Source organism: Phalacrocorax aristotelis, chromosome 20 (assembly GCF_949628215.1).
Source record: "Phalacrocorax aristotelis chromosome 20, bGulAri2.1, whole genome shotgun sequence".
NCBI classification, from domain to species: domain Eukaryota; kingdom Metazoa; phylum Chordata; class Aves; order Suliformes; family Phalacrocoracidae; genus Phalacrocorax; species Phalacrocorax aristotelis.
The window spans coordinates 4,407,393-4,423,074 of record NC_134295.1 but is presented as its reverse complement, the minus strand read 5'-3'; the positions used below and the strand labels follow the sequence as shown (position 1 = coordinate 4,423,074).

At 48.4% G+C, this 15,682-nt stretch overlaps 1 protein-coding gene and 1 long non-coding RNA gene across 8 annotated transcripts in view; both read left to right on the top strand.

Moving 5' to 3' along the window:
• The first annotated feature begins 670 nt into the window (after positions 1-670).
• On the top strand, positions 671-4,047 carry LOC142066849 (uncharacterized). Its single transcript, XR_012663815.1, has 3 exons — positions 671-809; positions 1,753-2,004; positions 3,938-4,047. It is a non-coding gene; the product is annotated as an uncharacterized LOC142066849 (long non-coding RNA).
• A 7,838-nt stretch (positions 4,048-11,885) lies between these two features.
• Positions 11,886-15,682, top strand: part of RPS6KA1 (ribosomal protein S6 kinase A1) — a 45,281-nt gene continuing 41,484 nt past the window's right edge. For 2 of the 7 annotated variants that reach the window (XM_075114854.1, XM_075114852.1), the window contains exon 1: positions 13,430-13,600. In XM_075114854.1, coding sequence (XP_074970955.1) covers positions 13,538-13,600 — 63 coding nt within the window. In that variant the 5' untranslated portion in view covers positions 13,430-13,537. Of the gene's footprint in view, positions 12,101-13,429; positions 13,601-15,682 lie in introns of those variants that run through there. The other 5 variants (XM_075114857.1, XM_075114855.1, XM_075114853.1 and 2 more) reach the window with 4 other exon arrangements.

The window sequence follows — 15,682 nt, the reverse complement described above, 5'->3', positions numbered from 1 at the left end:
ATTCATTCACCACTTCCCACGGGCAGGCGGGTGCTCAGCCATCCCCAGGAGAGCAGGGCTCCATCACGTGTAACGGTTACTTGGGAAGACAAACGCCATCATTCCCAATGTCCCCCCTTCCTCCTTCTTCCCCAGCTTTATATACTGAGCATGGCGTCATATGGTATGGAGTATCCCGTGGGTCAGTTTGGGTCAGCTGTCCCGGCTGTGTCCCCTCCCAGCTTCTTGTGCACCCGGCAGAGCACGGGGAGCTGAAAAAGTCCTTGACCTGTGTAACTGCTACTTAGCAACAACTAAAACATCTCCACATTATCAGTGCTGTTTCCAGCAAAACTCCAAAACATAGCCCCATACTAGCTACTACGAAGAAATTTAACTCTATCCCAGCTGAAACCAGGACAGGAGGTAAGCTGGGATCCTGGTCGTGCTTGCACAGCTGCATCGCTTCATTTTAGATGGTTACTGTGTGCCTTGAAAGCCGTGCGAGGCTGTTAGGCAGCGCTGGGTACCTTGGATATGTCCTGTACTTAAAATAAGACACAAAAGCTTTTTGTCTTTCTGCTAATTACGCCAGTTCTGAACATTCGCTGTCAATTTACATGATAATTTTTCTTGTTCTGCTGTCTGATACCTTTCCCACCTCATTTTATCCATCATCTTATAGAAAAACTGGCACAAGAGACGTGCAGTGAACAAGAAGCCTGATGCAATATGTCGAGGGAATCCGTTGCTCGGAGTTGCAGCACCTTGTATGCAAAGGGGAACAGCCACATCCAGGGTCCAGAAAGTCACCACTGCAAGGCAAACAAGTAGGTTCCATGTTCCTTACCAGGCCTTGAGGAAGCAGTTGTGTACCAGGATGGTTTAAATCCGTGTAAAATTAGCGGCTGTGCCACTAAATGGTTTCTCAGTTTATTAATTTCGGCACAAATTGTCTGGGAAATTGACCCAAACTGCTGTTATCATTTATTTGCCTCTTAATAGGTAAGATTGCAAAGAATGGCTGAGTTCTTAACAGCGCTGAAACCTTTGGCAGGCTTCCAGCGGAGCCTGTGGAAAACAAGAATCATCCTAATACTTCAGATTTTTGCCAGGGTCTTCAAAACCTTTAGAGGACTCCCCAGGAACGACAAACTCCTGTCCCTGCCCTTGGATTAACAGTTTTGAGTTTCAGGATAATTTCCTCCTGCAGCAGTTTTCATCTTGCGTTCACAGAGCTCAATTATATTTGGAAAAAGTGACAGTACACTCCTCCGGTCAGCCGAGCCCTGCCATGGGCGGGTGTGAAAAGGAACAGGGAAGGAAAATGGACTAAGTTTCAGTGAGCGCACCCAGTGAATATTGAGCTGCAGGATCATTTGTGTCAGAAGAATCACCTAGCTTGATGGCACAGGCATTTCATTGTCCCTAAATCATCCCAGATATGGTAATACCATACCCAGGGACTAATATTGCTGACTATAATTTCTGAGAAATGGATCCTTATCCTGCAGCTCGCAGAGGTGAAATGGAGCTATAGTTAAACTCACAATTTACAATGCGAGCCCGTCCTCGTTGGCGAGGGATGGGAAGGAGATGCTATGGGGCAGCTGGTTCTCAGTGAAGTTTGATTGAGGCTAATGAGGAGGAGAGATGGACTAATGGGGAGCTTTAGTGAGTTGAAGTTAGGGAGGCTTCTGATGTGAAAGACCGGGGGTGGGGGGCTTAACTCTTCTGACAATGTTTTTGTTTTTTACCCATCTCCTTGCCAAGGGAATTTTTAAGGTGCCAGAAAATGTGTGTGTGACAGAAGAAATAGCAACAGAAAACATCAAGGAAAGCTTCATAAATGTGAGATCTATTAAAATGCATTAAAGCCTCCAAAGAAGAACACTTCACCGTCTCAGATGCACAAAACCAGCCTGGAGGAAGTGCTAAGAGAATGTAGAAGGATTAGTCCTGCAGTGGCTGCAGATGACCTGGGTGTGTAACACCTCCTTGCTCCACCTTCCAAAGCACCTGCAGGTACAGGAAGATTTTGCATTTTGCTACCGGCTACTTAACCCCCAAACTTTCTAGGTTTCCCCTTCGGAACAGATTTGATCATGGATTTCATTTTATCTTTCTAATTTATTCCACTGAGTTTACTTGTGGATTTTTAACAGATTTCCCTCCAGGCAACAGCTCTTCCCTGCTCTCAAGCTTGTTGGTTGCTGTTGCTGTGCAGAGGTGAGTGTATGCAGCAAGCATGAAGCAAGAGAGGAGTTACTATTAGGTTACTGTTAATCTAGTTACATTAGACGACTATTTTAGCATTGCCCAGACAGGAGATTTTGTGTGTCTTTATTCTAATAAAGTGGTATCTCTGTGCTTATTGTTGATGGGAATAAGTGTTATCTCAGTGTAAGAACTGAATGTACATATATTAGGGGCTCCTGGTCTAGCCTGAGGACTGATTGTAAACTTAGGCAATTAAATTAGTTTTTCTCATAATTTCCTTCTTACTGGAGATAACACCAGAGATTGTTACTATGTTGTGGGTGTTTGATGAAGAGGTTGTGTTGGACCGCAGCCTGGTTCGAGATGCCCAGGTTTCCCTGCCACACTGTGTCCAAATTAGCTTCTGTGTTGGCAAGCCCTGCGGATATCAAGGAAAATTCCATTGATACTGAATTAATTTACCTTGCAAAAATTACCCACGGTTTCAAAAGTAAGCCGGATCAGAGGCACGTTGGCAGGGGAAGGCTGGATTTGGCAACCTTGCCGTACCTCCTTGCCACAGCCCCGTGGACTCGAGGATTTGTGTAGTGCTGTTTATCTCATTAACCACCGCTTTGATTAACAGCCTGTTCCTTCCCTTCACCACACGGTGGTACCAGGAAACACAGAATCGGTGCTTGGAAGCCAATAAATGGCAGGCAACGTCGAAATGCAGCACAAGCTGCCTGCTAGCAAACTTGGGAGCCTGGAGGCTGGTTTATCCTGGTTTATCACAACCTAATGTGTTTTTCGCTTTTAGAAAGCAGGAGGAGTGCTCCTCCAGCAACCTCCATCCTCCTGCTCTTCCGCTGCCTTCAGAGGATCAGCATTAGACAGATGATAATCGCCTGAGCAGTGCGAGTCCCCTCTGCACCTCTAATGTATCTATACAATCACAGTATGTGAGCGCTTTCCGGTTTTTGTTATGCTTTTGCTTGAAATCCAGACGGGGCTCAGTTCATTGTCAGTTTACAGGCACAGCTGACATCTCACAGGAACCCATCCACGGTATAGCAAGCCTTTGAACTTCAGCTTCCCAAAGTCTATTTTAAGAATCACTGGACCATTCCTCTTCTTCCTCAGGCAGTTATTGCAGCTGCTGTGGCACATGTCCTGAAAGTTTAAGCTTGAACTAGAGCTGCCGCTCTCCATCTCATCTGTCCTCAACTGGGGAAGGGATACTTTATCTTAACCCCACACTTAAAGGGGTATCGTATAAGCCTGGTCACTTTTAGGCATGTTGGTACAAACTACTTATATCAGACTTGCTGAATCTTCCACCTGAGATTACAGAATAAATCCTATTGTTCAAAGAAATAATACTTTATTGAAAAGCTTCCTGCACTTTTTGTCATATCTCTTTTTGCTTTTGTATGCCATTATTTTGAGTGCATGTGCTTCTTCTCTACAAGATAAATACAGTCTGGGAAATGGAATTGTAATATTTGTGCTAATTCACCATCCTCCGTAAAACCTGACTAGCGTGATTTTTCTGATGCTGTAAAACTCTGCTCAGTTTGCTAGCCAGCAGCTTTCCCACTATTGCATTTAAGTCTCACAGAATGCCATCCTATAACGTGTATCGGGCTGAAGCAATGCCATCAATTGCAGAGAGCTCTTCTTCCTTCACCTTTTATGTTGTGAAATACCTCAGTCATCGGGCTATCTCCTTCTAACACATGCTTTCCGTGCTTACCAGGGAGCAGTGCATAACGTTGGAAAGGAAGTTGGTGAGATTGCACTTGGAGCACTTGACACCCTCATGACACTTCCTTGAAGTGGATGCAAACCGGAAAGATGAGCTCCTGGTAAGCCAAACTCATCCCTTTTCTTCAGTTCTCAGTACGTGCTTGGGGTGGGGATTTATGCATGTATTGGGGCAGGGATTTATGCATTATTGGGTAAAGTGGGGAAAACACCACCCAGAGTTACAGGGAAAAGGCAGAGATTTCCAGTCACTGACAAGTATAAATGCTGTAGCATGAAGATGTAGCAAACACTGAAACCCAATGTTTCAGGGACATCTGAGTGTGCGCTGTGCTGAAAAACATTATGTAGGTATTATTCACATGTCTCCATTAAACAGGCCCTGTCACCGTGCCCTGCTAGTTCCTAGATAACGAGCCTACAGTGATTATTCAGTGATTAGCGAAATGAGCAGACCAAGGTTCTTACCCGTTTGCGTGGGAATGATTTGGGAGTTTGGTTTATGATTAACTCAGTAAATGAACAATTTCTATCAGCAAAGCAAGGGTGAGCCAGCCTTAAGCTGAGCTTACGGTTTGTATTTGGGGAGGAAGATAACAAGCCAGCTCAGCCCAGAACTGCAGATGCTGATAGAGCCTTTCCTCCCGTCATTCACAGAGGTGGTCGGGCTGGCAGCCCCACAGCCGCGAGCGTACTGGTTGGGCTGAAGCGTACTGGCCCCAGCTAGGTAATAGTCTATACAGTGCCTGGTTTGCACACATGAGTAAACAGATTGTTTAAGATAAAATGCCCCAATGTCATCCCAAGGTCCTTCTCACATGCTGTGTGCTCAGCACTGGGCTTGTGCCTTCGCTGCCTTTGTGCACCAGAGCGGTGAGAAGTGCAATGATTTGTTTTCCCAAATCAAAGGCATTGGGTTCCTGCCCAGTGTGAAGAAACGGTGTCTGAGCAGGTAGCTCATTACACAACCAGGCTAGGGGAAGACAGAACCGTGGCTTCTTTGCACTTGTGTGCAGCTAACCCAGCAGCAGTTCCCATGCACGGTTGCCTTACATAAGTCTCTGTGCAATACCGGGCTTTCCTCGCAAGAGGGATTCTTCCAGCATCGCCACCTCACCCGCACCCAGGTTCTGCAGCTTTTATGCATTTCAGACACAGTCTCCATCTAACACCAGGAGGTAAATAACTGCTTTCTGCGTGACGGGTGCTAAGAACTGCAGGACCATAAGGGGTAACAGCCCGATGCTCCGGGTCGGCTGCCTTACCCTGTCCTTTATCCAGGCCGGTTTGCTTTCTGACATAACCCTTTCGCTTTACTGAGCAATTAATTTCTAAGGCCATAATGATGATATTTAAACCCATCCATTTCTGCCTATATCTTCCTCTTCCGAAACACTTCTGGCAGTAGGTGAGCTTGTGCCAGAAGCGAGCTGGTGATGTTGCAGAAGGGACATTTGTCCGTTGGCAATAGAATCCCATATTAATTTCCAAGGAGCTGGCAAACAGCTGCCAAAAAACTGTTTTCCATCTCTGTTGATCAATATTACCTTTCAACAAGTGTATGGCCTTACTGAGCATTAACGGCTAATAGCACTGTGTTTCTTGTAGTATTTGAAAGCCTGTAGCATACCCCAGGGTTCTTAAATTTGAGAGGAGACTTTTGAGTTAAATAATGTTACATCAGATGTTATTTGTTATCCATTTCCAACACACTGACCCTGTTTCCACAGTATCTTATGCTGGGCTGCTGCCACAGGACATTTATCTCCAACATTACGTTAGTGGCTTTTTAGGTTAGGGGGAAAATGATTCTGTGCAGACATTACATAGACAAATAAGACAGCAGGTCCGGCCAGGACTTTCTGAAACCAGGTTGAGATCAAATATCTGATTTCCCACAGAAAAAGGGTGAAAGGAGTCGTTACCTGCCATGCAAGCCTCATTTTTGCTGTCACTGAAGTCAGCGGCAAAACTTAAGCCGTATTCCAGAGTTGGAACCTTTTAAAATGCTCGCTGCCTCTGGCAAAAACTTTATTGCTACAAAGCAGTGTGCGCTGAAGCTTTTATCTATCCATCGGGTGACAAAATACCCGTCGCTGAAGTTTTTACTTTGTAAATTGCTGTTCCTCAGCAGCTGGAGACACACGTGTGAGCAATGCAGAGGGGAGCAAGACGGGAGATCCCACCGATGGTGAGGACGTGTCCCCTCAGCGCTCTGGGTGCTGGAGGTTTTTCTGTGCATTCAGCAGCCTTTGATTATTTTAAATTTTTATGTGCTTATTTTATGAATTCTTAAATGTGAATTTTGGGGGACATTTCTCTATAGCAGATATTTAGTCCCCAGTAGTAAAACTTTACCGTCTGAGCAACACTACCCTCCCTTCTTTACAGTGACAGAGGAAAGATGCAGCCACAACTTAACAAAGAGATGGCTTTCGATCTCATGGGTGCCCACAAAGTTTAGGGGAAGAAAGATAAAAGTAAGCTTCTTGCGTTTGATCTTAGAAATTATCTTTTCCAAGCAGTTCTGGAGTATGACAATGAAATGAGAGCAGCACGCAAGAATCGGGCAGGTGGATTTTTAGCCTGCTAACAGAAAACCCTTTGGGCTGAACTTTGAATGCCTGTGTAGTCACTAGAGAATAATTCTTGAAAGAGGATTTTTTCTAATTGAGGATCAAGTGGTTCCTCCCTCTTCAGCAGAGGTATAAGTACTCTAGATAAACTCATGAGAAATGGACCAAGCCTCTCCTCGGAGAGCCCGAAAAGGCCCAGCTGGACAGTCTTTACGTTCCTAATGTGTAACACAAGTGCCTCTTTTCGAAAGAGAAATGTCTGAAGAGCAGTCTCCAAGCTCCCTTCCTTTACTCACTGTGAAGGTGAGGGGAGGAAAAGAGCAATTTAAAAAGCAGAAACAAAAAGTTCCTCCACCATTAGCAAATTCTCTTCCGCTGTCAGGTATTGATCCTGTCCCCAGGGGAGCAGAGAGGGGATATTCTGAAATAGCCAAGCAGCAAAGTACCAACCTTGTATTTGTGCACTGTTTTACGGTGCGCTGCGAGACGTGCAACGCTGCAAAATATCTAAGAGCCTCACTAACTCCAGAGTCTTTTTTTTTTTTTTTTCCTTCTAATGCTGATGAGGGACGGATAGATTTTCTTCTGCCAGGTAATCGGGTTTCTGACGTCCCTGAACCTGTTGTGCCTTCTGTTCACTCCCTGACAAGGAAACCATTGAGCATCGTGTAGATGTATCTGCTGCCTGACCATGCGAGCTGGCTGAGGGGGATTTGTGCTGCTGCACTGTCTTAATCAGTTTCTAAAATATGGAAAACAAGTGCTATTAGAAGAAAAGTTGGAGACCTGCTTCTCTCCCCCTGAATGATGAAGGCATCTCCTTCCCACACCTCTCTAGAAAATCTTGCTTGTATTATCACTTCCTGTGTAATACAGTGGTTGTTGGGCCAAAATATTCCCAGTCAGGGTAATTTCTCATGTTTTGGAAGTTTATTTCTCTGGTTATTTTGGGGATGTGGCTTTTCAGGGCTGGATGTGTGCAACAGTCTGTTTTGTAAGTGGACTGAGAAGTAAAATACTGCCAGTCGTGAGTATATCGGTCTTGAACAAATCAGAAATAAAGTGTGGGGTTTTCCCCCTAAGGAAAATAGTTTACTGGGGTCTTTAGGCTTCTCATCAGGATTTCTGAAATTCACTTCGAATTTTGAAATGGTTTTGGCTTTGGCTTTTGCTTTGTTCTGTTTTGGTTTTTCACTTTGAACGATGGCGTCCCAAACTGTGGAATGGGGTAATTAGGGTCGGGTATTTGTGTGTGCCCTCTATTAAGCAGGATGAGACTTGTTCAGTTGCATGATGTAGGCTTGAGACCGCGAACACTGGAATGACATTTTCCTCTCGCTGGAGCCGGGTTTCTGTTGAAGTGTGCTTTGTTTTCCCCTACCCTGTCTGGAGAAACTGGGACTCGTGTGCTCGGTAAGTAGGACAAGACTGAGGGCATCTATTTGTATCCACATAAAAGCCCCATCACTTGTTTACAAGTTCTTAAACCTAAAAGAATCATAAAAACTGACTGTACTTAGCACTGTTGTTTTCTCAGCTTTCTCCCTGGCTAGGGGACAGCGAAAACAGGCCTGGCAGTTTCACTTCTGTTTACAGTTTCTAATGGTTTTCTCTTTCATGTTATCACTCCCTCGCATAGCTCTACACTGAAATAAACTACAAACATATCTGCATGCTAATGAAAAACAAAATTTGCTGGGTAACTCACTCTAAATAACTCACCACCTGGGCTGCAAACCTGCTTTAAAAGTTAAAAATGAAAAAAAAAAAAGGCAAGCAATTGCTTGTATTTCACATGGGGGTTTGTAAAAGCCTTTTTCAGGTGTAGTTCGAGCCACGCTCGACTTCTTGTTTTTCCTTTGAAACAGGGAGCTGAAGTCACTGGAGCCTGCAGAGTTCTGCCCGGGTGTGTGTGCTGAGGCAACAGCAAGCGCGTGCAGCCGGCGGAGTCCAAGTCCGTAGCAGCTTGTCACGAATCCAAAAGGCTGAGTGAGAGCAAAGGCTGGATGAGCTGTGAAAACAGCTCCTCTGAGGTTCTAGGAAATAGCCAAAGGTTAGGATAGGACCGAACGCAATTGGGCAGAGCATTATCAGACTCACATAGTTCAAATACCGAAAAAGCAAGTCACCTCCCACTCTCCCCTCAGATGATGTTAAGAAGAGATGTCTAGGTTTGAAACAGATTATTTTCTCCTTCTGTTTGAATGTCAGTGGTTGTGTCCTGCCTCAGAACAGGAGTGGACCACCACTCGTTTATTTGCATCCAGGAAAGGGAGGGTAACTGATATGGGGAGGCTGGCAGCGATTGTATCCATGACAACCAGCAGATATGGCCTCTGCCTCAGCAGCTCATTCCCCATCACCTCCCCTGCCTTCCCAGGGCACATCCCAGCTCCGATGGGTCCCTCTCCTCAAGGCACCTCTTGCCTGCAGTTCAGTGTTCCTGAGAGATACATGAAAAATTCACAAATTAAATGCGTTTCCTGGAGCCAACAGCTTAATCAGCTCTGCTAGCGAAACTCTTCCCTGGCTTGAGCTGTGTGTGCGTAAGCCGGGGGCTGCCTGGGAGATGTTTCAGAAGACCTGGTCCATGGAGGAACGGCGTGGTTTACAGTAATAGCACGCAGAAGCAGGGTGGCCTTAGCAGGCTGGTAGTTTGCAGAACCAGCACGGAAAATGCAATATATAGTGCAAAAGAGAAGAGTTTCAGATATGCTAGGCCCCTCCAGAAATGCAAGCGAGCCTGAGGTAGCGTGATGGTCACCTTGGCAGGAAGCATCGGCAGATGTTAAAGGCATTCGTTCTGTGAATAAGCCTTCCGCCGGCACAAACCCCTTGCAGGGGAGTGAGAGCTGCCTGGGCTGTGCTCTCCGAGGAGCTCTTCAGCCCACTGCCTGCTGTGGTGTAGCTTCTGCATTCCGACCCCTGCCTGGACCTGCCTTGGAAAACGCTGGCATTTGAGGCAGCTGCAATCGCACGCGGTGCTAAGGAACAGAAAGAAATCTGTCAGAAAAGCGAAACGCGATTCTGCTGTTAAATGCAGCCAAAGTTTCTCATTTGCAGGGGCCCTGCTTTGTATCTTCAATGAGATGTTTGTACCACACTAAGGAAAAATGTGTCCCTGGGATCAAAACAAGGTGAGCTATCATCTCTTCCTTCATAGCGGAAAAACAAAGCAGAAGAGGCAAGGAAATGAGATCGTGAATTGAGAGCTGGGGATTAGAAGACAGGACGTTGAGTTCAAGTTCTACCCTGACAACCTATTGCAGACGTGACTCAGTTTCCCTATTAGTACAGTGGGGGTGACGATGAACTACGGAACTGATTAGTCAATCTTCAAAACACAAAGAGGGTTGCTGCGACCTCTAATTAAATTATTCTCTTAGCGTAAATACAAAGCAGATTACACAAGTCTAAATTGTAGCAGGCATTTGGGACTCAGCCTTGCGAGTTCTCGTGCCTGCAAGCTTTTTGCATTTCCTTATATGTGTAAAAGCAGCGTGGCATGAAGCAGGCAGTTAACGAGAGATGCTCCCTGCCTTCGGTAAAAAGAATGGATATGGTGAGCTGTGGGAGCACCAGGTTACTGTACGGTTAGGTGGAGAATCGCTTGGGCAGCTTTTGGAATAATGAGAAATTGGATCTGGTTACGTGGATAAGGACCAGTCTCGATCCGCCGGCTTTGGAAGTGCTTCTTTGGGGATAACTGGCTTAACGAATATTATCAACCTCCCTGAAAAGGAAAATGTTACGCACCAAAAGGCAGCCAGCTGCAGAGGCAAAAATATCTACAGTTGTATTTAAGGAGGATTTGATGTTTTTAAAACCAAAGTAAAACTGCAGCATTTTGAATTTTCAGCAAATGCAATGCTTACAAAAGGGCCGTCAGGCTGATCTGGAGTCTCTGTTTACCAAAGCAGCAGCTCGCCCCAGCCGGCAACTGTCTCGGAGTAATGCCAGTATATGTGTTTTAATCACTGTATTTAGCCGTGACAGTCACCCAAACAGCAAGCTCTGCTGATCAACTCCAAAGAACACTTTCTGTCCCCTGCTTTCAGGACAAAGGCTGCTTTTTATAGCTGTTCTTCGACTAGGAAATAAACCCTGGGAGACACCACTACCTCATTTCTCCTACCCAGACATCCTGCCCTGGACTTACTGGCAATCTCATGTGGCACGTTTCATGTTCTGTTAATCAACTACGATTCAGCATTATCTGGTGCAGGAATCGAGGGAAGGTCACTCTGATAACAGACAGCTTCTGCCAGAAGATAGATACAGGACTCTTTGAGTCCTGTAGCTGGGGGTTGAGAGGCTTGAGCTCCTCTACCCAGCATCGCTGCTGAATTGCTGTGATGGTTTTGGGGGGTGTTAGTATGATTTTGGGGATACTGTAGAGCTGCCTCAGCAAAATCCTCTCCTAGCCTGTAATAAAAGTAGCTGCAGGGATGCAGGACGTAATCATGCACAAGTTGTTTGTGGGCTCCCCAGTATCTTTAATTTGCTGTTTCATTAAAAGAAGTAGGCAGGATAAATTGGTAGTTTTATTTAGGTGCAGCGGTACCCATGGGTTTAGAGCCATCTTTCTCTTCCAGCCTAAAGTCATTGCTCCGTAAAGCTTCATAATTTCTGTCTTTTGTCAAGTTCATGGTCAGCCTGCCTGTCTTTCTGCCATGAAATATGAAGGACTTCCTGCATCTCAATAGACCTACCAGGGGATAGAAGCTGCAGCGGTTCCTGTCTCCCTTCCCTCAGTGAATCGCAATAGGCCTTGCCCTGCCTTTCAAGCGGCTCCTCTGGATATTGCCCATTAACCTTTCACCGAGACCTTGAAAATGAAGACCTGCTTTTCTGCTGGTTACTGTATGACCCTATGACTGCCACTTTTCAACACTTAAAAGGAATTTATTTTTAACCTTTTTTTTTTTTTTACTGCTTATAATAACAGTCATGACCTTGGAGTCAGAAATTTCCCAGGAGTTAGTGGCCAGCCTGGCTGCGATTATCCCCTCAGCTGCTGCAGGTAACTGCTCAGCACCTGATCCTGCCTGATTTCCACGCGTAACCCTCTGTGGAGGCTGGGAGCCATTCAGTGGGTCACCTAGTGCGAAATGGCCTTTGTGCCTGGCATTTCGGCTTAAATATTCCCTGTGGGCTTGTCACCTGGGTGGGAAGCTCCGAGTGCACCAGGATGTGCTGTCCAAAGGCTGGATTCGTGGGGCCTGGTGTTAAAGCACAGCAGGGCACAGAATAGCGTCTCATTTTGTTCTCCTTCCAGAGAGGATGCGGAGAGCACTGTCCTACCCTCACCCCGCTCCGCATTCCTGCCCCAGACCTGTCTGACACGCACGCAGAGCAGAAGGGAAGGGAGATGCGTTTTGCAAACAAATGAAGAAGGTAAATGGGATGCCGGTATTGACATCATCGTGTTACTGATGCCATTTAAAGCAGGTTGCAGCAGCTGGAGGATGGATGTCACCAGGCGGCACGCCGTGTTCCAGGCAATAAGGGGAAATGATGGACAGCTTTGGAGCTGAATGAATAACTCTCCGCAAGATCTGCTTCAGTTTGCTCCAACAGTAAGTGACATGAGTTTAATTGGCTATAACAGGACCTCACTTAGTACCAGTCGGGTGGATCTGTGTTATTTAATGCCTTCATCTGGGGCTCCAACGCTTTGCAGCACAGAGGGGGGCTCTGAGCACAGGACTCGGAGACAGCAGTTCCCAGGCTTGGCTCCAACACTTACTGTCACTGTGGGAATTTTCTACACTCGATTCCCCCACATGCAAGAAGGTTGACAGCTCCAGCCTAAATCACAAGCAGGTCCTGATGATGACTTACAGATTAGCTTCAAGTGCTGTGAAGATTAACTGGAATGTTTCAAAGTGCTGGGCTCTGTCCTAATTCGGCTTTTTCAGAGTTCGCTGCCCTCTCTGAACAGGCTGAGGGCTGTATAGCCCCGGCATCCTGGGACAGCTGCCCTCAGAGTGCCAAACCCCAGCTGTATACGCTTTCACTTAGGCTTATTAAATTAATATTTCCAGCCACACCTTGATGAAGTCAAACCTTAGCAATGCACCCTTTTAAAAAGATATATTTTTTTAACGAAATAATTTTATAACGAAACAGGAAAATGAGGTGCTTTGGGGTTTGGTAAAAAGTGAGTAGAAGAGAAGTTTTTCCTTTTGGAAAAACCCAGAAGGTGACAATAGCCATGAATTACAAACACTGACGCTTTAGTCACCTTTCTTCTAAGGCTCTCCAAACACTGTGGAAAGGTGGATATGGTTTTTACCCACATTTTGCAGGGAAGCGAGGGGGGGGAAGCGCTGCAGGCGGTGATGAGCAGTGACTCATTGCACATCTCAAACTTGGAATCCGGATTTCCCAGAGCAGTTTCCTGCTTTAAACAGCGATGTGAATTGTGTCACCACTTTTATCCTCACCACCTCATCTTCTGGTGGTGCGATGTAGCATTGTGTGTACAGTGAAACGCCAGGATGCTCCTGGCGGCGGGGGGAACCCTTTCCAAGGCAGGGAAGAGTTGGGCACTGAGTGCTGCGCATTTTCAGTAGGTGACTGGTGTTCAGGTGCTTCTTGGTGCCTTGAGGATTCCCTTGCTAGCCATGAGCGCGCAGTGATTGCCTGCCTCACCTTGCAAGGAGCCAGCAGAACCTTACCAGCAGTTTTAAGATGTGTTTGCACCCAAAATTTATCAGGGAAGGGTGCAGCTGGCAGGGAACGGCTCATCCCTGACGCACCCCGCGCACAGCCCATCGCCTTTGTCCCTTAACGAACGCGCCGCGGCGCGGCAATCCCCGCTTGCTGGGTGCCCCCGGCTGGGGGCATCGCCCTGCAGCCCCACCTCGCCCCCCCGGCCCCGCCCCGCCCCGCCCCGGTGGGCGGAGCCGCCCCGCCCCGCCCCGCCCGGCCCGGGGAGCCGGTGCCGGCCGCGGGGCCCCGCTCGCCGCCCAGCCTGGCCGCCGAGCCCCGCGGGGCAGCCCGCCGGCAGCATGCCGCTCGCCCAGCTCGCCGAACCCTGGCCCAACATGGAGCTGGTCCAGCTGGACACGGAGGTGAGCGGGGCGCCGGCCCTTCCCGCCGGCGGGGCGGCGGCTGGGGGGGCTCCGCGCCGCCTCCCCTACCCCCCCCCCCTCCTTCTCCCGGGGGTCTCCGCCGAACAAAGGAGCGCCCGGCCCCCGGCCTCGACCCCCCCGCGGTTGCTGCGGTGACCCCGTGCGGTTCCCCCGGGGGGGGGGGGTGGGTTCGGGGGGTGGGGGGTCGCAGCCGGCCGGAGCTGTGCGGTACCGGGAGCTGCTGCGGGGCTCGGTGCGTGCGCGGCGGCTCCCCGCACCCCTGCTGCCCTGCGGGCTTTGATTATTCGGGGAGCGTGAGCAGCGTGCTCCCAACCTCCCCCCAGACACAGAGGAAAACGGCCCCCGCTGAAGGCCCAGGGAATAAATGTCTCGGATTTGGGGTATTCCTCCTCCAGGCTTCCTTGCTCTCCGCCTCCCCGGCCCCAGCTGCTCTCCCAGGCCTGCCTTTCAAACTCCGGTCGTGGTCCTGTGTCACTTCGCTGCTCTTCCCTCCTGCTTTGCTCTTTTCCTTCTAATTAAGACCTCGGAGCCAGATGTGTAGGACGGTGCACGGCATCTGTCCACATCTGCAGGCTCACATCACAGCCATTTCAGAATAAAGGGACAGCTTGTAGCAGTTTTTGCCGGTGGCAGAGCAGCCAGCTGAGGCACTGTGCTCTGGCACTCTTCAGTTAAACATCTCATCCAAACTGAAACTAGCAGCTCTTCTGGAGAAACCAGAGATGGCTTCTTCAGAGGTGGGGCTTTTGTCCCAGGTGTTTACTCAGACCTTGGTGCTTTCCTATCGTTCTGGCTGGATTTGATGCTGTCGCGCTCCTCTGTCGCGCCTAGGGATGTCACGATGGTTAATCGGTCGGATTTGCTTGTTCCTATTTAAAATTTGCCTCAAGAGATCTCTGCTTTGAGCGGAGGCAGCGTTTCGCCACTGCTGGGTGACAGCAGGGAGGTCTGCTGGCGATTTGGAGGTGAACTTGCCTGATTTTCATCCACTAGATACGGCGCGACTTTTCCAGAGCCCCCGCAGTGTGGGTCGGGTGCTGTGCGGAGGGTCTGCCTGTGCTGTGGGTGCCAAGCAGCTGGCACGAGGGGGCGGTGGGCTAAGAGCATCTGCTCTGAAGCATCCCTTGAGTCATGAGGATGGGTCTGTGCTCAAAGGTGGGAGAGGAGGGAAGTCCTGCGGTGACTCGATCACGATTCCTGAAACCACGTTGTGCGCCCAGAGCCAGGGTGTAGGTTATTGCTGGGAGAGAGGGCTTTGGGGTTTTTTTGTGTGGTTTCTCCCTTCCTAAGTAGGGAGATAGCCTGAAAAGCCAGAAAATGCAACTAGACACGCAGTAGGAGGAAACTAATGCCAGTGCCCAGGGCGGTGAATGCCGTGGGTGAGATTCGTTTACTACTTAATCCCAGGTCTCCCAGGTGCCAGGCAGGCACTGTGTCGGCATCACGGGATCTCTTCTGAGCGGAAATGGCCGGGGGGTCCGGTTTTGTCAGCCGGAGTCAGCTGTGAAGATCATGGCAGCAGCAAGGACTGTTTTCCCCATTGCATTAGTAACGGGTGTGTTAATTGTAAACTGAAACTGGAGGGCCTGGCTTCTGAGCTATCCCCTTCCCCCACCTCACCTTGGCCGGAGCTCTAGGTCAGGGTCAGGAACCGCTTGCAGGTGGGGTTTCTGAGGATCAGACTTTTTACAAGTGATCACAAGTGGGAAGTTAGCAATTTAGCTCCCTTTGTTCTGAGGTGAGCAGGTCTGCTTGACTCCAGGGAGGAAAATAATGTGGATGTTCTCACCTATAAACAGGGCCACCATTGCCTGGGCCAGATGTTAGAGGGTTCCCTGAGATCCGGCAGTGAATCTGCGAACAGCGGAGAGGGACTAGAGCTCGGGGGGAGTTTTGCACCTTGAGAGGTTAAATTCACCAAGGGTAAGGGCCCAAGGAGAAAGTTTTCACCACTCCTGGGCAAGGTGGCACCACTGAGAAACCGAGGAGACTTTTCTGGAATGCCAGTTACATAAATTGCCCTGGGATCGCTGCCATCCAGGTTAGAAACCGGCTTCCTCC